The sequence below is a fragment of the Haliotis cracherodii genome, unplaced genomic scaffold, assembly GCF_022045235.1.
Source record: "Haliotis cracherodii isolate W230 unplaced genomic scaffold, xgHalCrac1.p SCAF_12, whole genome shotgun sequence".
In the NCBI taxonomy this organism is placed as follows: domain Eukaryota; kingdom Metazoa; phylum Mollusca; class Gastropoda; order Lepetellida; family Haliotidae; genus Haliotis; species Haliotis cracherodii.
Window position 1 is genome coordinate 7,405,141 of NW_027266267.1, and position 26,801 is coordinate 7,431,941.

Here is a 26,801-nt window from a genome sequence, read left to right on the forward strand (position 1 = left end):
GTCAGTGATAATAGCATAGTCACTCAGTGGCGACAGTGGTCAAGCTTCCGAGATGTTCTAGGCAGGGAATCAGGGATGATGAGCGATCCTCGCATGAAAGCTGGTTCGAAGCGATGAAATGCGTGAGATATCTGTAAAACGCTATTGTCCCCTTATATACAACCGACCTAGCTTCTGGAAATCTACTTATTGCCATCACCATTCTAGCGGCACTAGAACATTACCGAATATTCAATGGTATTCCGGAAGTGTACACATAGCACTAGCATCTAAATATAGTAAACTCCTCAAAACTGATTACATGAGACAGTACTACATTCCTGATAACTAATCACAGTCCAAACACAATAGGCGTCGACCGAATCTCAACAGAAACAAGGTAACAGTCACACTCATTGTTCAACAATAAAATACTCTGCCATATGACATTAGACATAGGCATTGAACCATGTGTCCTGGCTAGTGGGCCCATGGTATTGACCACAATAGAATAGAAATATAAAATACTGGATAGGCTTTTGGGTGTGCGTGAGAGATGCTTTGTTCACTTGTTCCAAATCGAAGGTGGAACCTTCAAGTCACAGATAAAATACTAGCATTAGTCAGTATTTCATCTGTGACTTGAAGGATCCAGCCGCATTAAGAAAATGACGTTAATTGTCCGTGAGTTTACGGCAGCAACAGACAATGTTATTATACAATCCGAAAATGAATATGCTGAGTGATATCAACGTTTAGTCTATATAAATATATATTTCAGTTTTCCTTTGCAAGAACGTGTGTTCAACCTGAAAAATGTCTACGATTAAATCCGTTCATAGCACATAACTGAAGCTATCGGGATCTTCATTAGGGCCATTGCTCAGCAGAAAGCAGTAGACCCGTGAAGATCCGGGGTAGAATAGGTCTTCAGCAACCCATGCTTGCAATAAAAGGCAACTATGCTTGTCGTAAGAGGCGACTAACGGAATCGGGTGGTCAGGCTCGCTGACTTGGTTGATGCATGTCATCGTATCCCAATTGCGTGGATCGATGCTCATGATGTCAATCACTGGATTGTCTGGTCCAGACTCGATTATTTACAGACCACTGTCATATAGCTGAAATATTACTGAGTGCGGCGTTAAACAACAAACAAACAAACAAACAGAAAGCAGTATGTTGTGCTTGAGGGTTAACCTTCAAAGACCGCTGTCCAATATGGTCCTGTCTGACATTCAGTTTCAAATGATTGCGTGATTCGAAAAAAACTTGTCAACCCTGTCTTTTTCATCTTCAACAATTATTCCCTCAATTGCAAGATTTTACTTTGAAGGGTTTAGAATAGGTTTTTCTTTATTAAAACCTAAAAGCAAGTTTTCCTGTGTTTTGAAGGAGCCACCTTTACAATGGCAAATATCCGCAAATATAGAAGTACACAGCTACGACTCCACAACCGCATGATTGCGTCAGTAGTATTACCCTGTGAGGTCATGACCCATCGTCCATAAACGAAAGATAAAACGAAACTGGAAATTAAATCGTGATGGACAATCAAACATGAGAGATTGTTTATAAATTATGGTTAAATAAGTGAAGTTGTATATTTGGAACTCGTATAACAATCGCCTTTCTAGTGATCACTTTATATAAAATAGACCTTTTCCGGCCATAGTGTGTAATGTACAGTATCTGGCATACTTGATGACACAAAGACCACTCTGAAGTATTTTGTCACTTCCGGGTCGCGTTGCTCTCGCCTTTTCGCGAGCGCCTGGTGTCGTCTCTGTGTGCTGATGATTCGTGGGCGCATGGTCGTGGTACGGTCGGGATCGTGCTGTGGAACTGGTATTTGTCGCTTATATCAGCACAAAGATATTTGGTGAAACACTGCCATTTCAACATGATGTTTTTTCGAACAACCTGTGTCTTTTCTGGAATCATGTCATGGGCGTGTTTCTGGATAAATGGAGTGGATGGAACGCAGACAGTAATTAAAGGTAGGTTTTAAGCTCACCTGAATCTACAGCTACTTGTTTCCCTAAATGAGGAAATCCGAATTTGTTCAAGAGATTTCCATCTGATGTTCAATCATTTTGCCGTGCATTTTCGCCAAATGCATTTTTCTAGAAAAAGAAAGTTATCATTTATTCAAATCAGCGTTATTGACTCGGCAAGGCGACAGGGACAAGTTCATATAGAAAAATTATGTTTGTCTAAAAAATAAATTGTCGTTGTGATCATTGTAATTTCTGCATTCTGATTAACTCAATTGGTCACGTGTTATTGCATTCATTTCCCATTGAACGTTAAAATATAATCCATGCCTACCGAGGCGCACTGCTTTTATTACTGCGGAATGTCTGGGAATCCCGATATTACAGTCGAGAGAATTCCCTTTCTGCTCACGTGTAGCGATATGGACAGGACATATAGCCAAATTCATGCATATACATTGTCTAAACTACCCTTTGAGACCGAAAGCCGAGAAGGAATAAACAGAAACGTGCAGGCTCGCTCGTCTGTTTCTTTCCCGCTGGCCTCGGTTCCACAAATTTCATGTCTTCAGGTTTCATTTTATAACCCGCCATTTTCCAACTGTGTCTTCCCCTTCTCAGGGAACTGATGTTTGAGTGAGTGAGTGAGTTGGGTTTAACGCCGCTTTTAACAGTATTCCAGTTATATCACGGCGTGTCAGCTTAATGTGGGAGGAAAGCCCGAAGTGTAGAGGTCTAAGACGTTTACCACTTCGGTGAAACCCAGGAGCACGGATATGGTGCTGACAAACCTAGAAACATAATTGGGGCGAACCGGGATTCGAACCCACAATTATAGGTTTCTGGCGTGCCCAAGGGACGCAACTCTGCACAGCGAATCGCGGCGCCTTATACGACTGGGCCACCCGTGCCCCCACTAATGTTTGAAACGACGAGAAACTAAGATAGTACAAATGATTCGGGAGAGCTTTTTGGAGTGTAACCATTATTTTCCACTGATTCCATAACCTTTTTGTTGTTATATTTTGTGGTCATGTTTCCATAAACCTAAAGCTATTAGACCACGCTCACTTACGGAATTACGTTATGTGTGCTCATGTGGTTTTACGTTTATACTTCCATAGACGCCAAAAATTAAATTCTTAAAAAAAACTATTCACAGACACGAACATGATGATGTTACTGTTAACGAGGGGGCACGTGTTGCCAAGTCTTCTAAGGCGCCGCTATTAGCTGTGCAGAGTTGCCTCCCTTTGACACGCCAGAAACCTTTGATCGTTGTTCCCCGGTTCGTCCCGATTCTGTTTCTAGATTTGTCAACACCATAGCTGTGCTCGTCGGTTTCAAAATGTGGTAACCGTCTGAGACTTGCATCACTTCGGGCTCTCCTCCCACACTGAATAGATGCGCCGTGATAAAAAACAACGAAAAACCACCTGGAATGCTTCTGAAAGTGGCGTTAAACCCAACTCACCCAAAATCTAAGGGAACTTCAACAAGAATCACGTGGTACCATATGGGAGACAAACATACACCTATAAAAAGTTAAGCGTCTCTTACTATATATTGCGATATATTTTAGTCCTGAAATACGACAGTTAATAGACAGTGATGCAGTCTGGACCAGACAATCCAGTGATCATGCTATTGTTTGCTGCTTATACCTATGACATTACACACTCGTGATCTGTTTATATATACTTATATTATTTCTATTGCTTTTTCAGCGAAATATACTGATACCCAGAATAAAACAGTTGTAGCGGGAAGTGATGTTGTTTTAGAGTGTACGGGTAGCGCACGAGTCTTGCACGCCTGGTTTAAAGCTGGTAGGAGTGAGTTTGTTGCGGATTTTCCAGGAAACTCTGAAAAATGCCATATTCGCTACGGAGATCCAGTTCTACCCGGCCTGTCATTGGGAAAAGAGGACTGCGCTAAACATGCTCTCAAAATCTCCAACATCAGCAACGAGCACGATGGAATTTGGAGTTGCAGATCAGACGTAGAATCAACCATGGGAATCCATGTCCATGTTGTGGCGCCAGGTACTGTAAGACGATCTTTCATTACCAGTGTTTTAGCTTTGATGTTCAACATGGAAAATGCAATGTCGAATAAGGCTGCCCGAATCATATCCTCGCCATCCTCATTCAGTTATAAATCATGTAGTGACTAGGTAGGGAAAGTTGTTGTCTTTACGCTATATCAGACCATTTACACGAAAGGAAGACCACGTGGCGTCAGTCCCCATAGGATGTTACTAAAGTATAATAAGAATATTTTCATTCCACATTTTCCATGCAATTTAATCTCAACTGACCAATATATGACGTTATCATCTTCATAACAAACACTGTTGGATTATCGTGTATGATGTACCCCTGCCCTATGTCTATATATTCCTTTCAGCTTCCTCGGGAAAAGCAATTAATTTCAACTCTGTCTGCCTATGATGCATGATGGATTAAAATAAAATCTTTTCGTCATTGCTCTCCCCATATCGAAATCAAAGGATCGACGAACCCATTTAGATTAAGTTATGTCACATTATGGGGATACAATTGCATTTCCAGCATGTTAAAAAATTATGACAAGTTAATCAACGGGGGTGTGTCTAGAGAAATATGTCAGCATCCTTGTCTTACTTGAGGGGAAACTCCTCCTGGACGTGGCCGCTCTTGATGGCTTCTAACACTAGCTCCACACCTTCACTCACTCACCCAACAGGATGTTCACATGAATCACATACATCTTGAACGTTTTACAAAATAATAGGGCTTGTAATAGGTTTGTTTGTTTGTTTGTTGTTAAACGCCGCGCTCAGCAATATTCCAGCTATATGACGGCGGTCTGTAAATAATCGAGTCTGGACCAGACAATCCAGTGATTGACATCAAGAGCATCGATCCATGCAATTGGGATACGATGACATATATCAACCAAGTCAGCGAGCCTGACCACCCGATCCCGTTAGTCGCCTCTTGCGACAAGAATAGTCGCCTTTTTACGGCAAGCATGGGTTGCTGAAGGCCTATTCGTTTGTAATTGGAAGTACATTTAAGCGTATTGATTATGGTAGTCCTTTAAATTCCTTTCTTTTTAAATAGATAAACAGGATTGGGATACGTCAATCAAATTAAGAAAATGTTATTGCTTTTTCATGCATTTGACTTTTCAAAACATTTTCTCCAGAGGTGTCAACTACCAATTAATTTTGCACAGTTTAAGGCTTTAGAGTGTGCTTGCTTTTAATTTCTAATCACTGCTTAGAACAAACAACTTTAAAAACAACGAGTCTGACATCGTCAACAAGTACAAAAGTGACATCAACATCAACAGCTCAAGCCACTACTACCCCCAGTGCCCCCGGATCTACTCACTCAACTAATAAACCTACAACCTCTGTAACGGATACAAGCAGTCCTGGGTTTAAGAAAGAAAGAACCAAAGACTCTACAAATCCCCAAACACCCCCCGTAAACTCCATGCTTCCCCTGCTTGGCGGAACCATTGGCGGCGCTCTGGTTCTACTTGCTGCCGTCATCACCGTCTGCTGCTTACTCCGATCAAGGAAACAGAGGCACACAGATGGCTGTAAGTACTGTATTGTTTACGAGTGAGTGAAGGAGTGAGTGAGTTAGATTTGGTTCAACGCCGCTTTGAACAGTATTTCATACGTTACCGGCACTCCATCTTTATATTAGAGGCTGTGTATGTCAGTAGCAAGTAATGGCGAAGTGAATTCGTTAGAGTTAGTGTGTTTGGGTAAATGCTGATCTGAACCGAATGTCAGTTACATCATGGTGTGTCAGCTTGATGTGAGAGGGAAGCCAAGTGATGCAGGTCTTAGGTTTTTACCAATTTGGTGAAGCCCACGAGCAGGGATATGGTGCTGACAAACCTGGAAACAGGGGTTCGAACCGACTAGACAAATAATGAGGAGGAACCGGAATTCGAATCCAAGGCCACAGATCCCTGGCAAGTCTAAGCGACGCAACTCTGCACAGAGAACTTCGGTGCCTTAGGGCGAATGGGACATCATTATACAAATATCGTTTATGACATCTCGAGACGTAATAATGAAATGTTGTTATCAATTAATATCATTGTTCAGGGAAATTTGTTTTTTGTTGAATCAAATTTGCCCGAAGAGAAACACATTTATTGCAGAAACAATTTACAAAATATATTAATGTTTGCGCATATTACCTAGTATATACCAGTTGTAGTTACTCCGTAGCGATAAGTGACGTAGGTATTGGCGCATGTTGTTTGAATGATATGAATCCAATGCTGTACTATTCATTCTTCCTTAGCTGCTGAGCGGCCTGTCAAAGGTCATCCCAGGTATGTATGTCTAGGTATTTCTTCATCTTTTCGCGAACACCTGGCATCATCACTGTTTGATAGTGTTTAATAATACATGCTGATGATAATGTCGGAAACGTATGATGGACTCTGCCGTTAGTTGAAGTTTCATATGATTGTGGGAGTGGTTTTTGTCACTTTATTTAATTAAAAAACGGATCGAAAGAGCGAAGGATATGTTATGTCATGGATTGTCAGTATAAAATGAACGTTGTTGCTGTTGTCTGAGACTCGAATATCAGCATGGTACGGACAGTGCAAGATCCTTATCCACCACTAATACATAATTATGTTTAAAAAACCAAATAACAAATGATTCAGTTTTATGAGTGAGTGAGTGAGTGAGTGAGTGAGTGAGTTGGGTTTAACGCCGCTTTTAACAGTATTACAGTTATATCACGGCGTGTCAGCTTAATGTTGGAGGAAAGCCCGAAGTGATGCAGGTCTCAGACGTTTACCACGTCGGTAAAACCCACGAGCACGGGTATGGTGCTGACAAACCTAGAAACATAATTGGGGCGAACCGGGATTCGAATCCACAATCATAGGTTTCTGGCGTGCCCAAGGGACGCATCTCTGCACATCGAATCGCGGCGCCTTGGACGACTGGGCCACCCGTGCCCCCGATTCAGTTATGTAACAGAGTGCCAGCTTGATGTGGTCGGAAGGCTGAAGCTGTGCAGGTCGCAGACGTTTACCACTTAAATAAAACCACGAACACGGTTATGGTGCTGACAAACTTAGAAACATAGGGATTCGAACCCATGATCACAATGAAATGCGTCGTCTTAGATTTTTTTAGTGTGCTAATATAACAAAGTAAACTAAACCAAAGGCAGTTCATTTTAAATAATGCAACATCTCTGCATTTCAAACAATCTTATTCCAGCAGGTTTAAACTGAACTGATTTGTTCATGTTGTACGTCAACACAAACCGAATGTGATGTAATCATACACATTTAACTTATCAGAAATCAAGATCCGGAACAGGGAGAAGATGCTGGTCAGTACATATAAATACGAGATTATTAAATCACACATTCTGTTTGGAAGTGTTTTATTAAAGAGGGATACAATCTATACGTGACAAAACTGTAAACCAATATCAACAAATGCAAGAAACTTTCTTTGTTTTTTTCCTCTGTCAATATCAATATCAATATTTCGTTGAGGTAAATTTCCCCATCCACTTTGCAGTGATGGTGGGTAATCCCATCTACAGCAGCTACGATGGGGACGTGGACTATGCCCAGATAGGTGGGGCCAGACAGACAGCCAGCACCAAGGGTGAGTCTTTGGTATAGATGACAAGGGGGAGGTGTGGGGACGTCACCATGCCCAGATAGGTGGGGCCAGACAGACAGCCAGCACTAAGGGTGAGTCTATGGTATAGATGACAAGGGGGAGGTGTGGATACGTCACTATGTCCTGATAGGTGGGGCCAGGCAGTCAGACAGCACCCAGGCTGAGTTTGTGGTATAGATAACAAGGGGGAGGTGTGGAGACGTCACTATGTCCTGATAGGTGGGGCTAGACAGTCAGACAGCACCCAGGGTGAGTCTATGGTATATATGACAAGGGGTGGGGGGTGGGGACGTCACTTTGCCCAGATAGGTGGGGCCAGACAGTCAGACAGCACTCAGGGTGAGTCTGTTGTATAGATGACCTGTGTGGTGTGGTGGCCTGGTGGTCAAAGCGTTGAATCTTCAATCCAAAGACCCGGGTTCGATTGCTAACTTCGCCGCCAAAAGCTGCAAGATTCCCCACGTGGCCATAATGTTGCAACCCCATTATTTAAATCCATCATGTATCAAGTATTTTTTATTGAAATTTGACCATTTGATCTAAAGGTCTATCTTGAAGGTCTCGTACACTGTTTTTTAATCATTGTCACTAATTCATTTGTAAACATGTCTCATGTTGTACTGAATACTGTCTCCTTCAGACCCCAAGGTGTCCCCTGGTACATCTCAGGAGGTTACAGACATATACGCCATCCCGGATAAACAGCGTTCATCAACACTGAATGGTGAGTCGCAGGGAAACTGTTTAAATGAATGCTATCTGCCCGAAAATCATGGACAAAAGAATTCTTCCACACATTTTACAAAAGAGTAAACAGAATTGTTTGCTGGATGAGCTGAATGGCCTGAAAGATTGTCTTAGGATCCTCCTTTGTGGATATCACGTCTTGGGATCCTCCTTTATGGATATCATGTCTTGGGATCCATCTTTGTGGATATCATGTCTTGGGATCCCCCTTTGTGGATATCATGTCTTAGGGTCCTCCTTTGTGGATATCATGTCTTGGGAACCTCCTTTGTGGATATTTTGTCTTGGGATCCTCCTTTGTGGGTATCATGTCTTAGGATCCTCCTTTGTGGATATCACGTCTTGGGATCCTCCTTTGTGGATAACATGACTTGGGATCCATCTTTGTGGATATCATGTCTTGGGATCCCCCTTTGTGGATATCATGTCTTAGGTTCCTCCTTTGTGGATATCATGTCTTGGGAACCTCCTTTGTGGATATTTTGTCTTGGGATCCTCCTTTGTGGGTATCATGTCTTAGGATCCTCCTTTGTGGATATCATGTCTTAGGTACCTCCTCTGTGGATATCATGTCTTAGGTTCCTCCTTTGTGGATATCATGTCTTAGGTACCTCCTCTGTGGATATCATGTCTTAGGTTTCTCCTTTGTGGATATCATGTCTTGGGATCCTCCTTTTTGGGTATCATGTCTTAGGGTCCTCCTTTGAGTTTATCATGTCTAAGAATCCTCCTTTGTCGATATATTGTCTTTCGATCCTCCTTTGTGGATATCATGTCTTGAGATCCTCCTTTGTGGATATCATGTCTTTGGATCCTCCTTTGTGTTTATCATGTCTTAGGGCCCTCCTTTGAGTTTATCATGTCTTAGCATCCTCCTTTGAGTTTATCATTTCTTAGGGTCCCCCTTTGAGTTTATCATGTCTTAGGATCCTGCTTTGTGTGTATCATGTCTTAGAGCCCTCCTTTGTGTGTATCATGTCTTACCATCCTCCTTTGTGGATATCATGTCTTGAGATCCTCCTTTGTGGATATCATGTCTTGAGATCCTCCTTTGTGGATATCATGTCTTTGGATCCTCCTTTGTGTTTATCATGTCTTAGGGTCCTCCTTTATGTTGATCACGTCTTTGGATCCTCCTTTGTGTTTATCATGTCTTAGGGTCTTCCTTTATGTTGATCACGTCTTTGGAACCTCCTTTGTGGATATCATGTCTTGAAGCAGTGTCCGAAAAAATATGATGTCTCACAACAACAGTGTGTAGTTATATATATAACTTCTGTTCTACAATTAGGAGCAACGTTTCGGTGTAGGTTAAACACTTAGTTTGTTATCCGTATATGTCCTTACTTAGTACTCCACTCGTGAAGATCCCGGGTAGAATAGGTCTTCAGCAACCCATGCTTGCCGTTAAAGGTTACTATGATTGTCGTACGAAGCGGGATCGGGTGGTCAGGCTCGCTGACTTGGTTGATATATGTCATCGTATCCCAATTGCATAGATCGATGCTCTTGATGTCAATCACTGGATTTTCTGGTCAAGACTTGATTATTTACAGACCGCTGTCATATAGCTACAACATCAATCAAGCATAGTTCTTACAAAAGTCAATATATGTACCGAGTAAAAAGAAATGTGAAGGTTAGTAGCCTATCACATTCCAGATATCTGACGGCGGTCTGTAAATCATCGAATCTGGACCAGACAATTCAGTGATTGGAAAACAGAAATACTATGTTCAATCTGCGTTTTTAATTAATTAAAGTTTCATTAATAAGTCATTGTGTCTTTGATATACGTTCTTGGACTATGGTTGTAATAGTTATTTATACATTGAACATCAGTAACCAAATTATACACATATGTGTACATGTACATACCAACATTTTGAAGTAGGATGTTGTTGGTAACTACAAAGTTAGATTACCATTGTTTCTTGAAGCGGAGGCCGTTGCCTGTGATGTGTACAGCGTCGTACAGAAACAACCCAAGTCGGAAGGCCAGGGAATGTCACACCAGCCGACGGACAAAGATGGTAGGTCAGATTAGTATTGCCGAGGGAGTGATAGAGTGTGGTTGTACTTTTAGCAATATTCCAGCAATATTACGGTACATGTGCAAAATGTCTTTTTGAAGTAGGATGTTATTGGAAATATAAGATAGCTACGCGATAAATAGCGAAGAACAATGAAGAGCAAAGTGTTAACATTGTTCTATCATGACGTCATTTCTGGAGATTCGAACATGCGCTCACAACTTGATGACGTATATTGGACGACGCTATTTTTTTAGAAGGGAGTGTCTAGTGTCCCAAAGATGTAGCTCGGCTAGTAAGATAAACGCGATAGCCGAACGATTGCATCCAAAAGTGGGTGAGATATTAAAATGGTCATTGGGAGAAAAGGTACCGGCAATCGACGTGAGGACTGTGAGAATTTGCGGGAAATACACCCCTGTGCATAAAATGGACTTTCATGGATTGAGGGAGTCATCATTATTGAAATACGGTTAATATTTTGAAAGCATGTACATTTCATCATCATCCTTAAGAGGCTGTACATGATGTTGATGTCTCATGTAAGAAATAAACGTCTCATAGACGTTCTTTATTGTACAATAAACACTGCAGGGAGAATAAATCACTCGGAGCTGCGCCCATCATGGTTTATTCTCCCTGCAGTGTTTTATTGTACGATAAACAACCACCACTCGTCGTTTATTTCTTAACAAAAAGTTAGATTACCATTGTTTCTTGAAGATGGGGCTGCTGCATGTGATGTGTACAGCGTGGTACAGAAACAGCCCCAGTGAGAGGGTCGGGCAGTGTCACTCCAGTCGACAGACAAGGGAGGTAAGTCAGATAATGTTGTCGAGTGATTGAGTGATAGCGTTTAACGCTGCGATTAGCAATGTTCCAGCAATACCACGGATGGGGATCCCGGGGATGGAATTCATACATCGCATCCATATGAAGATTCGAAATCGTTTGGCTAGGCTACTGTACCTCCTGGCTTTATGATAATGAGATAGACAATCGTGTTAACATATGAATATTGGCAACCAAAATGATCGAGTCAGTTTTCATATTTTGTAACTTCCATCAGGGCGTGGGGAGTCCTGGTTACAACAGCTTCCCAAGAACCCTGCTTGTCAAAAGAAGCGACTGAATGAATCGGGTAGTCAAGACTTGAACCATACACCGCCCGCCATGATAAAGTGGAATAAACTTTGCGAACAACAATCAAACTGAAGACGAACGAGTACACTGGTGTTCTCATATTGTAGGTATTCGCGGCACCGAATCACTATGTGCCCGAGCTTTGTTTGTTTGTTTGTTTGTGGCTTAAAGCAGCACTCAGCAATATTCCAGCTATATGATGGCGGTCTGTAAATAATCGAGTGTTGGCCAGGCAATCAGTGATAGGCATCACGAGCATTGATCCACGTAATTAGGATACGATGACATGCATCAACCAAGTCAGCGAGCCTGACCTGCCGATCCCATTAGTTGCCTCTTACGGCAAGCATTGTCACCTTTAACGGCAAGCATGGGTTGCTATGGACCTATTCTCTACCCGGATCTTCATGGACCGTCCGAGCTTTGATGTCTTCCTTAGCTGAGCAAACGAAATACTTCACTGATTGATACTGAATCATTTACGTTAAATATACCTGAGCTGAAGGAGGGTCCATATTTATGAGACATCCTGCCTTTACTCGTCTTAAAATATTGTTTGACAATTCTCAATGCCTGGGCACATGAAATAAAATAAAACCAATAAAAAATGACTTTGTTTTTATAGGTGAGATGTCTGAGCTGTACAGCCAGGTGTAGAAGCCACAAGATCATGGGTAGTAAGACAAGATGGAGACTGTGAAGTGGACTGTGAAGTGGACTGTGAAGTGGACTGTGAGGTGGACTGTGAAGTCGACTGTGAGGTGGACTGTGAGGTGGACTGTGAAGTCGACTGTGAGGTGGACTGTGAGGTGGACTGTGAAGTGGACTGTGAGGTGGACTGTGAGGTGGAATGTGGGGTGGACTGGGGGGTGGACTGTGGGGTGGACTGTGGAGTGGACTGTGAGGTGGACTGTGAGATGGACTGTGAGGTGGACTGTGAGATGGACTGTGGGGTGGACTGTGGGGTGAAGCTTCTCTTTTGTGAATTATTTTCTTTTTTACCTTTTTATGATAATTACCAATTTATTGTTATTCTGCACTGATAATTCAGGTCCAACGGGGCACAGTTTAGTAGAAACAATGCTGAGAAAGAACATGCCACAAGACAAACCAGGAGCAGATGAGTTAGACCTGTAGCTCTCTACCATTAGACAACATATTCAGTGTACAGCTATTCTATTCTTCTAAACCAAACAGATGATAAATAACACGGATCGGATGTTTGTCACACCCAATTTATCTATTGCAACGTGTTGTCACATAACCTCTTAAGTAAATTATTATGGCTTTCTGCGGTTTGTATTCTGTGTGCTATGACAATTTATCATCCAATAATGGCTTCCACAGGAAATATTGCTTGAGTATATGTTATGAGATATCGTTACAATGGAACTGCATCACAAGGCTTTGCATACCATTGTGACGTGGTCGGTACAATGCCATCACTAATCTACCACAGAAGCTGGTTAGCTGTAGTTTATACACTCAAGACACTGGTTAGTACTGTTTGCATTGGCAAAAGGCTAGAAGATTGATTCAGGACGATAAGAATAATCTCACCCGCGTGTCTTTTGATATCAAATATATCAATACGAGTTATAACTCTGACGCTTTGTTTTAGATTTTTTATGTTACCCATTTTATATATGTAGAATATGTAGAATATGATGAATATATACTTGTGACTCAAACTGCTTATTTTGCTTTTAATATTATGTACTTTTGGTCACAGTTAGTAATAATTAGCACGTGTCATTATTGAATACTATGCTGTATTATTTTTTCAAATACATTCCGAATGGTTCATTTGTGCTTGCATCAAATACTCAATAATACCCTCAATTATATACACAAGTGTTACTAATGTTGTTAGATACAAGTCACGATATATGGCTGAAATATTGCCGATGTTACGTAAAGCTTTAACTCACTCACTCACTGTTAGATAAAAAAGTGATCACTAGCTTCCTGAAGCACACTCTCTCTACATGAACACAGTTTAGAAATGGCGTCTCTCTGAAATGCAATGACGTCAACATGGAATGTGATCACACCATGACACAATGGATGACGTCACATGCTCTTTTTGTTACTAATTCTTTTAGTCACTGAATACGAATTTCCTTCAATATGTTGCTTAATAGTATATTATATATGTTGTTTCTTTGTATTCAGTATGTGTTTGAAAATATAACTAACCCAAATTATATATGTTGATTATGACAAATATGTTCTTGTGACTTAAATTGTTCATATACTGGTAGTTTGTCTGTGTCTGGACTAGTTATTCTATGTAAAAAGGATGTATTAACAAATACATGTATCTCGTGCTCATTGTTCTTAATGAAAACAAAAATATTAGGGGTGAACACTTCTTAATTTTTTCCCACCATGGATACCAACGAGCACAACTGAACACATTGAACTCGGCTCTTTAATACAACGTCAATTGTCAAGCAAAGATAACAGAAACTGCTTCATGTCAGGAAGGAAATGTATGAAAATACTTTTTTTGGATTAAAAATAGGATAAAAAGAGACGCACCGATGCCAGAGAGATCTTTTTTTAACCAAGGACGTTTTGATGTCATTTTGTTAATACTGTGCTGTATCTTGTTTTTCAATATAACTCTTTGGATGTACACATTCTCCTGTCTTCAATGGATAAGTTGAAGGACAAACTCACACCCTGCCAAAAGACCACACATAATGATTTGTATTTATCAACTACTGTATTTGGATAACTGTTTTTTTCTTTATTGGCGTTTCTAGGCTGTACAATGCATTTGTAACACAACAGAAAATAAACTTGATGTTCGAGAAGAGCTTAACACAATTATTAAGGAATTGTGTTGTTTCCTTTGTGCGGAAGTGTTGGTCACAAATGTTTAACCCACATTATTTCCAAACTGCACCTGTTGACGTCGATGACTCAACGTTATGATATTGAAAGCTAACAAATATTAGTACTTCACTATGTAATGGACTACAGGTTTGTGTATTATTGTTGGATTAGGGTGTATTCGAAGAAAATAACATATTAACATAATTTAAATAATCGCATAATTTTTATGTAAACACCTTAGTAGTGAAAGATGTATAAAACTATGAAAAGAATAATGAAATCCTCTAAACAAGCAGACTGAACAATGGAGAGATGACGGGGTACAATGGAGTCCTGTTTGCTCATGTGTTTAAATGGATTGACATTGTTTAGTATCGCTCAGTCACAAGCTAACACTACACAAGCAAGGAAGATGATGATAATGATGATGATGGGTGATATCTGTACGGATTCTGTGGACGGTAAGTCGCCTGTATTACAGGACTGGAGTTATTTTGAAAGAAGACTATCCTCGTTTAAGGGTTGGTCGAGACAAATGAACCAGTCGTTGGAAGATATGGCTGGATTCGTCTATTTGAATCGTGCTGATAGCTGCTATTGTTTTAAAAGGGACATTCGTCTGAAAGGATGGGAAGCCACTGACGACCAATGGGTAGAACATGAAAAGTGGTCCCCCGACTGTCCCTACATTAAAATGGTCGGTGTTGTGAAACAAGGAAGGTACACACGTTGAGATAAACCATCCAAATTGTCCATAGACCAAATGTATTTGAATTGACAATAAGATGCATAGATAATTAGTTGGATAGGTCATTCGATTTCTCGTCGTCTTGCTGGAAGGTCGCGAAAGGTTTGGATTGCAAATCAAACCTATCATGGCCACTTTGACTACCGCTGAAAAGGCCACCTTTTACATGTGTGTTGCGTAAAGTTGACCAACTCAAAGAAACAGTCATTGTGCAGTCATCCCAGTGGTTGCAAGACCGCGCTCAGTGTGTTCAAAAAACCAAAATTAAATTCAAGATGCCGTGAAAGCAAACAAACGAGTCATCGTGAAGAAAATACTCCCGGAAAGAGTGCTGGTAGATGAAGTGGAAGCTGTCCATGTCATCCAGAATATAGAGTCTTTGTTGACTGTGTGTTACACACTCGAACTCTGTAAGATCACCAAGCGACTGTCCACTGAATTCTGTTTGGTTGCACACGAAGGGGAGCCAATTCATACATGCAGTAAAATATCAGACGAAAAAGTGAATCAATATTTTAACTTGGCTTTATTCGAAGTCAGCGATGATCACATGATTGAAAACTTGTTAAAATTGAATCACGATGATCCGAATTTATGTTCTACCTCATCGTTTACCTTGTGACAATACCAGTGCAAAGAGTATAGAGACATTTACTTCAAAACTCCCCTTTGGTTATCAGAGTTAAGGAAACGCCTTGTAAAAATGTTGCAGTTGGAAAGAGTTTTCAATAAAATATGAAGTTGAACGTTACACCTTTTAGTCTTTTTTATTCCTATTTCACGATGAGCTAGAATCGTAAAGAGAGATCACATTTCTTTTGAAATTCTGCATTTCAGTCTAAAACAAAAACAATTAGTTTGAAAAGTCACATCAGGGATGACATTTTTCAGAAGAGAATTCACAATCATTTCTTTTGAAATTTTGCATTTCAGTCAGAAAGAAAAGAATGTCGAACAAGTCACAAAATCTCAGGGATGATATTTTTCAGAAAAGGAATCACATTTATTTTCTAAATTTCAGTAAAAAATGTTTTTGTTGAAAAAGTCACAAAGTCACTGGGATGACATTTGTAAGCAGAGGAATCACATTTTTCCCAAATTTTAGGTTTTTCAGTAAAAACAACAAATCTGTTGAAAAAGTAAAAAAACACCTCAGGGATGAATTTTTCAGAAGAGATATCACATTTCTTTCAAGATTTTGCATTTCACAGAATCAAATAAATTTGGTTGGAAAAGTCACAAAATATCAGGGATGAATCGGAAACACGTTCAAGTGAGAAGGAGAAAAAGATTTTGAAGCAATACTATACACCTGGAACTTAATTAAGCGCCACTGAACTAAATATGACACAGAATAATGAATACCGAAAATAAGCAAACAACGATTATTTATTGGACAATATGGCTCTTTCCCCACACCATCACACTGACTGCACGTGAAGCACAATACCCTTGAATTTTCTGAAATCAAGTATGGGTTTTTACCTTTGCACACCTTGAAAGGTACATATTTCTTGACAAAGACTGTCTGATCATTGTAAAACACCACCATGCCACGTCGTAGACTGTCAGAAGCATTAATATGGCAGGTTATTGGAATGAATAATGCAGGATTGTCTTTACGGGGAAATTGGACGGCAACTTGGACGTCACCATTCCGTAATTGTAAGATTAGTGCAAAAATACCGTGCAACAAATGAAGTTAAGGATAGACCACGGCCAGGTCAGCCTCGAAAGACATCCAGGCGGGAAGATGCAGCGTTATTACGGCTCGTTAGGGTATAGAGCCAGAACACCAGCCAAACGTCCACTGTTAACACAGGAACACAGACGAGCTCGTTTGGCGGGGTCAACTCAACGTCAGAACTGGAACATTCGATCATGGAGGAGAGTTCATTTTTCTGATGAAAGCCGTTTCCTTTTGCACATGGTGGACGGGCGTACACGTGTCTGGAGGCAGCCGAATACAGCCATGGCCGAACGCAACATCATTGAAACCATTCCTTTTGGTGGTGGGTCCGTAATTGTGTGGGGTTGTGTATCTTTCTCATGTAAACTGGACTTGATCAGTGTGCATGGCACTCTTAACGGACCTCGATATCAGCATGACATCTTGGAGACGGCAGTTATTCCCCATTTTGATAACCATCCATTGGCCACAATACCGATATTCATGGATGACAACGCCCGACCTCACAGATCACGTGCTGTCCGCGAATGTTTACGTCAGAATGGGATTGAGACATTTCCTTGGCCAGCATGAAGTCCTGGGGCGGTATTCACAAAGCTTCTTAGAATTTTCTTAAGCCTTAAGAATTCTTAAATCCACAAAGAAATCTTAGTTTCCCTAACAACCAACTTAAGTTTTAAGAAATTTCTTAAGTCATATTCACAGAGCTTCTCAGTGCTTAGTTCTTTGCTTAAGTTTAAGATACCTCATGAGCTTACTTAAGTCCTTAAGAATTTTCTTAAGACATCCAATATGGCTGCCATAGGTACTGTACAAACCACCGCTAGACGAGATGTACTGCAAATATATTCTGACAAAGAACTAATCAGAAGATACAGGTTAAACAAAAGTGGTATTGAATATGTGACTGGTTTAATTGCTGATAAAATATGCCCTAGCACCTCTCGTTCTCATGCCATGACAGGAACTGAAAAGGTTGTAGCAACGCTACCTTATTTCGCTACAGGCAAAATGCAATTATGCAACGGGGATGACTTGGGTCTTTCCCAATCGTCAGTCAGTCGGGCGATAGAGCAGACAGTGTCAGCTTTGTCCGACGCCGAGATAGCATCCCAGTTTATTCACTTTCCGACAACACAGGGTTGCATTCGTCGGAATCAAGCGGCGTTTTACAACATCGCTCACTTCCCTGGCGTTGTTGGAGTGATTGATGGATCCCATGTGCAGATTATTGCTCCATCTGTCGACGAGCCCTCATATGTAAATCGTAAACAGTACCACAGTATAAACACACAGCTTGTATTCGATCCAAACAATATGATAATTGACCTTGTTGCGAAGTGGCCAGGCTCGACACACGACTCGAGAATACTCAGCGAAAGCGGGCTTCATATTTTATTTGAACGACACATCGTGCCAACCGGATGTCACCTACTTGGAGATAGTGGCTACCCCTGCAGAAACTGGCTGCTTACGCCGTACCTGAGACCAAATCATGGCTCACAGACATCCTACAATCGGTAATATTCTCCTACATTCGTGAACACGCAATCGTAATGAGAGTTATCCCCCTTCAAAATTACAAAAGTGAGAATTGGTTGTTGTGAAAAGTTTAAGTGTTCAAATGTGAAAAGATATTTGGTTGTGCATATATAGATCGAAAGTCAACATTAAGAAATTACCCATATAAAAATATGAAATATATTTAATGACAGATAAGCCAGAAAAACATTTATGTTTAAAAAAATAATAAAATATTCTAAAATTATATAGGTCAATGTGTAAAATGTGAATCGCTAATATTTCAGTCATTACATCAAGTGACTTAAACATCTGTCCATTCACTTAACAGACTGGATAATCGTTATTGGAGTTCAAAATAATTCACAATAATTATTGACTACTCATGTTCAATCACTGAGTGATGATATAGAGCACAATAATGTTTGGATTTCATTATCATTATAAATGAAATGGACACATTTTTTACTCAATTTGTAAAATAACTGAAACAAATTTGTGGAAATTCATTATGGAACACATTGACCGTAATACACACATATCTGTAGATTGTTGTGTGGGTGGGTGTGTATTAGACGGGTTCTGAACTTGTTTTCCAGAGCACATAAAAGGACCCGGAGTGTCGTGGAAAGAGGTATAGGACAGCTCAAGAGACGGTTCCATGTCTTACATGGAGAGATTCGCCTTTCTCCAATTAAGGCATGTAAAATCATAACATGTTGTGGAATTCTGCATAACATCTGCAAGATAAGGAATATCTCATTACCTGACAGTGAGTCCAATGTTCCGGATGACGACATGACAGCCCCCTACAGAGAGAGAGATATTCCTGGCCACAACTTGACCTTCAGGAATCACTTTGCAAACACTCACTTTCAGTGTGAGTGATAATTCTTCTTTTAATTGAGTAAAACCACTATTTAATGAATTATATTCAACAACAAAAAATTTCAGTAAAAAAACAGTTTATTTTAACAAATAAGAGTATAAGAATCAGTTGATAAGGTTTACCTTTTTTCAAAAATAATTCTCAAACAATTTATTACAACTGGTTAATGAATTTAATATTGTTACTATAATTGTTAAATATTATATATAATTTGTGAATCTCAAGGATCATTAAAAATGCTCAAGGGTTCAATTGCAATGCATTTTCCCAGTTTACTTACCCGGTATATGAAAATACATTTATCTTCTTGTAAGAAACATTTTATGACAGACAGATTTTATTGTAGTAAATTCAAAAGAACGATAGTACATAAAGTCTTCAATACATAATCATTATTGTTGAAAGTTAAACACGTTTAAATTCTTCCTGCATTTCTTATACATATTTCAGAAATTGAGCAAATACATGTTGTAATACATATCACAATTTCTTGGAAGTAACTGGCCCTGTATGTCATATCAAATACAGTGACACAGAATAAGATATTCATCCTCACTTGCCACTGGCCATAGATAACAATCCTGTTTAGCACTGATAAACATACCTGTCAGGTGATAGTCTCAACAGACGAAGCCAATACTTTCTACATGTAGTGACAGGCACCCCATAATGGACATCTTCCAGTTTCGCGATAAGTAACACAATTTGATGACTAGTACCCTATTCCTGAAATAGATTAACAAAATCTTTTGTGGATCATTTTGAAATTATCCTGAACTGTTTGCCTCCTTGTTGTGGGAACAATATTCTTATAAAAATATGAAAGGCATTTTATTGATTTTATCCATATCATTGGCACCCAAATACAAAGATTTTGAACCCTGAAATGCAATGTTGCTGTAAGCAGTAGTAAAACATGAGAATATGGTTGAATGAAAACACATTCAAATTATGACGTGTTATCAATGTATCTTTTGATAGAAATGACATTTCACACACTGTAACCTCACACATTAACCAATATCATATTATTGAAGATAAATTTAAACTGAAAAGGAGTATGGTTCTGGCAAAATAGGTTTCACATCTTTCTCTTCAAAGAATACATTACATTTTGAAAACATGGTAAACTCTCTGGCCTTAAAAAGTGATATGCATACATGGTATAGATGTAAATTCTATTCATTCTGCAGTTTTTGAAGTTGAATTTCCATAATTTTCTTCTTAAGACTTAAACAATCAGTTTCAAGTTTAAGTTTCTTGTAGAGTAGCTCATCATAGCTTTCCCCCAACAGGAAAGTTTGTCGCACAGACTTTGGCTCCTGGACTGTGCTCCATCCTGCTGGTCTCTTCATGGATCCCTGTGCTGAGGAGGCGGTGTCTGGCACTGATGGTTCCGGCTGTGAAGGCACAGACACTGTTGATGCAGTTGGGACAGCTCCTCCCATGGCCTGGAATGTCTGCAAGTCAAGTGCTGCCATGTCACTGTATTCACTGTATATAAATGGACAGAAACTGCTTTAGTCATTGTTATTTTTGAGTATCTATGTATCTGAATAGGGTAAAAATATGAGGTAATAATCAGTTTCAAACACATGGAATCATCACTGATTTTTAGTGATCCCTTCAAATACTTTTCACCACAATCTTGCACTTTGCAGGATTTGTTTAGGTGGATAATCAAGATTGGTTATTCTCTGTTATTGATGTGTTATATAATTTAATATGGATGCTTTATAGTAATGTGTTTGACCACTTATAAACAGGAGGTACTTTGCTAACATAATAGTTTTTTCATAGCAAATCATTTAAGTAGAGTTATGCTACATGAATGATTATACTCACTACAAGGGTAAGGGAATACATCAGTAGAATTACCTTGCATTAACTGTGTCAGAAAGGCTGACCACCTGTAGGAGGGATGTGTCCATGGCTGGTGGGATTCCGGATATGGATACATTATTCTGCCCCAGAATATCCCACACTACCTCGGATGTGGCGCTCAAAGTAGGGCATGGTGATGTACCACCACCTGTCAAAGTAAAAATTATTTTTACTTACATCAGAAAAATTGAGAAAGTTTTATTCCGAATCAATGTGTTAAATAATACTAAAGTAACAATTGAAGACAGCCTAAGAATTGTATATACATACGTAAATTCAAACTTTTAAGAATTTATTATACACTGTATGGGACACCAAAATGTACTTAAAGACACCAAATACAAATAGTTTTACTTGAAAGCTATAATAAACAATAATTGTAACACATTAAGATTAAATGTATCTCAGATCTGGTGATTTATGCACTGTAAAACTACCATTACAGTTCAGTGTTGCAAAATGTGAACTACAATAATTACCTGTGCTGATAACACCTTGCTTGTACCTTGCAATTTCTCCCCTGGCTTTACTTTGGATGTTATGCCATTTCTTTTCCACCTCCTCGGGGGCTCTGATGCATCCTATGATTTACATAAAATATTCAATTCTCAACTGTGTAATGTAAATTTTCAGAAATAAACGAATAGGTACTGGATGTGACACTGTAATATAACTGATAACATGTACAATAACATTTATTTTTTTCTTTCCTTGAAAATAAATTTATGTTAAATAAAATATAGATCTAATACAATACAATCTAGTTCTATCCCAAAAAATCCTTCCGATTTTTATGTGCGTTACTGCTGTGAAAATTTGCAAAATACTAAAATCTTGAATAACAATAGAATTTTGAACATTATTTGAATCTTAATATATTTCAATACCAAAAACTATCTTTAAGGTGTGCCGTACCTGGAAAGGCTGCGTTGATCGTGTGGGTCAACTCAACCCACTTTTCCTTTTTCTTTTGAGCTGTCACGCCTGCCCCGAACTTTCCTAATAAAACCGCTTTGTTTTCGTCAACAAGTTTCGTCAGCAGCAGGTTTTGGTCCTCAGACCAGTTGGGTTTTCGCTTTTTGTCAGTCATGTTCGCTGGCTGCCGTCGATATTCCCGCCGATCGAAAATAGGTCGTCTGCCAAAACTTTTTACTTTCGCGTTTTCAACACTGAAGAGTCGTGTTTTGTTGCTATTTATAGATAAGGGAATGTCCAAAACGTCACTCGAAAGGTGTTAAGAACATTCTTAGTCAAAACTTTACATCCCAAGATGCAACGGGGTAGACTAAGAAAACTCTTAGATATTATACTAATACTTTGCTAAGAATCATGCTTAGACTGTTTGTGAATTGATACTTAAGATTTTTTCTTAGCTAAGATTTTTTTAGAAAACTTAAGTCAATTTCTAAGAAAATTCTAAGAAGCTTTGTGAATACCGCCCCTGATCTCAATCCCATTGAGCATCTTTGGGACGTTTTAGGCCGTCAAGTTCGAGAGAGACCCACCTGTCCAAAATTTACGTGAACTCGATGCTGCTTTGCATGAGGAGTGGGCTAGAATACATCAACGTCAAGTTCAACGTTTCATTCAGGGAATGAGGAAGCGTTTGGCTGACGTCACTCGTGCACAAGGAGGATACACCAAATATTGACATAAACTGTGTTTTGGGCTTCTTTAGACATTGTTCCAGGATTGCACTGATTCAAATTTGATGCAACCATTTCAGTAACCGCTGTGTGACAATAGTAATTTTCACTTTGTTTTTGGTGCAAATTACGTATTTTTCTAAAATGTCAGCATTTGAAAATAAAATTCATCAGTATGCTTCAAACTCATGTTTTCTCTGTGATTAGTGTCCCTTTTAAGCAGTGAACAACACTAGACACACGTATGTAAAAGGAATTTTTCGGTAGGTTGCAACAAGGTTGACTCATTGATATAAATATGGGTGGCGCTTAATTAAGTTCCAGGTGTAATATTTTGCTCCGAAACAAAGTGGGGCCTTACGGGTCATCTAAATTTCAACAGAGTTTGAAAAAGCGGGGTAAAACCTACGCTCTCAAGAGAGTGAAACAATAACAGTATGCATATAGCATTCATAAACCCGTGAGGTACCAATTCCCACGATCTTCCGAGTTCAAGTCAACAGTCAACTAGCAGATGTGGATTTAATGGATGTGGGCAGATATTTTAAGTCCAATGGCAATGTGCGATATTTATTGATAGTCACTGACGTTTTGTCACGCTATTTTGAGTAACATCCTTGGAAAATATGAAACCAGAGACCGTGCTAGAGGGGTTGAAAACGATTTTGTCAGAGGGTCGAATTTCTGAAAAGATACGTACGGATAAGGGAAATGAATTAAAAGGTACATTTCAGTCCTATGTAGAGAACCGCGACATCAAATTAATCGGGACACAAAATGTAGACATCAAAGCCAATTATTAAGGCCTTAACGATCCCTAATATCTAGGTACCTGACCCACAATAACACAGAACTGTACATCGAGGTTTTATCAGATCTAGCTATATAGTGTACAACTACAATCACACTATATAAAGTGTGCAGAGGGTACGCCGCTCTTATTTCTGAAGTAAGAGTGAACGTGTCACTTGTCTTGCGTCGCTATCCATTTTAAGACTGAAACTATGGAACGCAAATTGTATATAGCCGATCCTGGTAAATTTATGCACTTATTTGATTAATGATCAAAAGGGTCGGTGGAAACGATGGGCTCATCAACCGCGGAACCTTCATATCTGGAGTCAGTGACTCTGTCCGGTCCTCTTTGTGAAGATGTGTTCAATTTCCATCGACACCTGCCTTAATCCTTGTTCACAACAAACTGTTCGAGATTGGAAATACTCTCTACCCATATAAGAGGTCCATGGTGAAAATGGTATCAGTCCCATCGTCTCAGCTATCCTACACATGGGACAATATGTTTCTGAATGAAATGCCTAGTCGACTCATTTTGTCACTGGTTAAAGCCGATGGATCCTACACAGTCAACACTTTCAGTTTTGAATGATACATTTGTCAAAAGCATGGGTCTCTATATTAATGGTACCAGTGTGCTAGGACGTCCGCTCGAGATGGACAACATCAAAGCTTACACCAGTCTCTATGACTGGAATAATACATTGCGAAAAGACAAAGGCCTCAGTATTGAAGGCACATAGTTTTCTACTTGCTACTCCCTTTACGTATTCAATCTTTAAGATACAGTCACGGATGGGGACTATCTGAACCTGGTCGGGTCCGGCAATCACCGTCTGGAAGTAGAATTCTCCCAGCTCCTAACCCACACTTTCAATATTGTAACCCCAGCCAAGTTCCCGAACTTTGAAATTGATCAAAGCACAAACGTGTTTCTGAAGTAAAAAACAAACAAAACAAAAATGAACTGCTGTGTGCCAATCAGAGTCATCCGAGTCTTCGCCGACACATAGTCGGGGTGTTCTCACGAAATACCTTACTCTTCTCATAACAACATGGAGCTTGGGGATGTGTGGTCAACACTGATGTGGGGACACCATTGGGTTGCTTCCTTTTATGAAAACCATGTTGCAGATTTATTTGATAGTAATCACAAACCAGATTATAATAACCGGGAATTCACTCAATTTATAAAGAAACAATTTATAAAGAAAAATGTGGAAGTAGAGACTCTATGATCGACAATGTGTCTACGTTTAGTGCAGATATACTACGAAATGATATGTCTGTATCATGATACATCTGCAACTATTTCAAATACTGTTTACCTAACAAAGCTCTTTGTACATCATAATAGTTTACGCACTCCTATCTCCTTGTAACCAAATAACACTAGAATAGAATAAAATATTGAAAATGTTTCACCAGGCTTTGTCACATTATTTAAGGAGGAACCGTTAAGTTCCATGTCATTTGTGAAGTAATTTTCGATCGAGAAGGGCCAGATACGTGCTGCAACATTTCAATTTTCTAAGACAGCTCTTTCTACAAAATGATTATGACGAGACACTCGATGACATACGTGGTAGGTCCAGAGGACAAATCAAAGCTATCAAAGCGATTGTCAAGCGACTGTTGAATGGACGTATGTGTAAGAAAGTGAAATAATGATAATGGTCAAAGGGAAGTAACTCTTTGGGTGGGTCCGCTACCACCAAAAAATCAAGTGAAACTCCCTCTCTCTCTCTCTCTCTCTCTCTCTCTCTCTCTCTCTCTCTCTCTCTCTCTCTGAATAAGAACCTGTCACTCGGAATAAGAACCGAAGGTATCTGCAACCCAATCCTCACAACACTTATCTGAGGATTTTAAGGCACATCTCTCCCCCTGGAAACTCCACATAGGAGTGTTAAACGCAGTTTTATCAATCATACCCATTTGATCCCATTCGTATTTAAATACAGACAGGTGAGAGACGAAGCACAAAACAATATACGTCGTCGTCAGGTTGCTAAATATGAGAGGCCCAATATAGGGTTTATGCAAGTCTGTATGTTATACTCCAACAACCGAAGTGTCAACATGAAATCGAAATGCTTCGTGACGTTTGCAGCACCTACTACAATTACCAGGTACGTGCAGTAGAAAAACTTACTTGAAACCTGATTTTGGAGTTGGATGATCTTATGATGGACATTTCAGCGAGTAAATTGATGATCACCTTGTATACCACCCTTTCCCGTCATATAGGCATCGTTGAACTTTATCTCCAGCAAAGCGCTAACCCCAAGGGTCCTGGTTCGCGCACACTGAATTTAAATACTCATATATTTATTTTAATGTCTAATCCTCGTTCTGCACACAAGCTTGAGCTCCTGATATCTCACCATTACATTCTTCCCCCGTGCTAAGGATGAAATAGGTTCAGAGGATGAGTGAGTGAGTGAGTGAGTATGGTTTTACGCCGCTTTTAACAATATTCCAGCCATATCACGGCGGGGGACACCAGAAATGGGCTTCACACATTGTACACATGTCGGGAATCGAACCCGGGTCTTCTGCGTGACGAGCGAAAGCTTTGACCACTAGGCTACCCGACCGCCCCTTCAGAGGATGAAGCCTATGATATTACTAACACGAGAAACTTATCAAAGGCTGACCCAGAAGAGTGCCACCAGTCCTCCACCCCACTGTAAACCGACATCTATTTTGCTGACAAAAGACAGTGAAAGTCAGTCAGGAGGATCTGCAGTCAACAATATCAAACATAAGAGACTAAGGATGAACCAATTACAGCATCATCATCATCATTATCATCATCATTATCATCATCATCATCGGCATCTAATGCAACGACAACAGATGAACACGTCTACAATCATGGAATGGCGAGTGTCCATAATAAATCGGATGATATACTCGGACAACTTTTGCGAGATATCAAAACTAACTCCACCATTGGGAAACTAATGGGTCTGTGGCAGCTCTTGAAACAACAACGTGACCTGGGACTTTCGTTATGGAATGTCAAACTCGAGCTGAGTGACGAACATGGACAAAACTATTCATTTTTCTCATATCATTGAATTTTGTCGTTTAAAGAGAACATTCTCCAACTCCACTCAAAAGCATATGCATGTTCGAACTAAAGTAGTTAAGTTTGGCGTCCCGGGTGTCGGCAAAAAGCTCAAACCATTGGAAACTTACTAACTGT

The 26,801-nt window shown here is 39.8% G+C and overlaps 3 protein-coding genes across 3 annotated transcripts; 2 read left to right on the forward strand and 1 right to left on the reverse strand.

Moving 5' to 3' along the window:
• Positions 1-1,782: 1,782 nt before the first annotated feature.
• On the forward strand, positions 1,783-14,392 carry LOC139457486 (uncharacterized). The gene is made up of 10 exons (XM_071238868.1): positions 1,783-1,979; positions 3,704-4,021; positions 5,247-5,570; positions 6,293-6,323; positions 7,317-7,348; positions 7,543-7,632; positions 8,291-8,374; positions 10,338-10,430; positions 11,154-11,246; positions 12,199-14,392. The coding sequence occupies exons 1-9, from the start codon at positions 1,883-1,885 to the stop codon at positions 11,204-11,206; spliced, it is 1,122 nt and encodes a 373-aa protein (XP_071094969.1). The 5' UTR covers positions 1,783-1,882; the 3' UTR covers positions 11,207-11,246; positions 12,199-14,392.
• A 3,255-nt stretch (positions 14,393-17,647) lies between these two features.
• LOC139457488 (putative nuclease HARBI1) lies at positions 17,648-19,264 on the forward strand. Its single transcript, XM_071238869.1, has 2 exons — positions 17,648-18,375; positions 18,976-19,264. The coding sequence occupies exons 1-2, from the start codon at positions 17,648-17,650 to the stop codon at positions 19,262-19,264; spliced, it is 1,017 nt and encodes a 338-aa protein (XP_071094970.1).
• Positions 19,265-20,443: 1,179 nt separating this feature from the next.
• LOC139457489 (nuclear apoptosis-inducing factor 1-like) lies at positions 20,444-22,239 on the reverse strand. Its single transcript, XM_071238870.1, has 4 exons — positions 22,065-22,239; positions 21,629-21,730; positions 21,144-21,297; positions 20,444-20,759 (listed from the first exon to the last, which is right to left on the reverse strand). The coding sequence occupies exons 1-4, from the start codon at positions 22,237-22,239 to the stop codon at positions 20,444-20,446; spliced, it is 747 nt and encodes a 248-aa protein (XP_071094971.1).
• Positions 22,240-26,801: the final 4,562 nt, after the last annotated feature.

Bases quoted from the DNA above. Each gene is read 5' to 3' on its own strand.
- LOC139457489 (XM_071238870.1), bottom strand. From the start codon at position 22,239: ATGACTGACAAAAAGCGAAAACCCAACTGGTCTGAGGACCAAAACCTG. The intron at 21,731-22,064 runs GTACGGCACACC...TGTAAATCATAG, and splicing joins GATCAACGCAGCCTTTCCAG to GATGCATCAGAGCCCCCGAG. The intron at 20,760-21,143 runs GTAATTCTACTG...ATTTATATACAG, and splicing joins TCTGACACAGTTAATGCAAG to TGAATACAGTGACATGGCAG.
- LOC139457486 (XM_071238868.1), top strand. From the start codon at position 1,883: ATGATGTTTTTTCGAACAACCTGTGTCTTTTCTGGAATCATGTCATGG. The intron at 7,633-8,290 runs GTGAGTCTTTGG...TGTCTCCTTCAG, and splicing joins ACAGACAGCCAGCACCAAGG to ACCCCAAGGTGTCCCCTGGT. The intron at 10,431-11,153 runs GTAGGTCAGATT...TGTTTCTTGAAG, and splicing joins CCAGCCGACGGACAAAGATG to ATGGGGCTGCTGCATGTGAT.
- LOC139457488 (XM_071238869.1), top strand. From the start codon at position 17,648: ATGGCTGCCATAGGTACTGTACAAACCACCGCTAGACGAGATGTACTG. The intron at 18,376-18,975 runs GTAATATTCTCC...CTTGTTTTCCAG, and splicing joins TCACAGACATCCTACAATCG to AGCACATAAAAGGACCCGGA.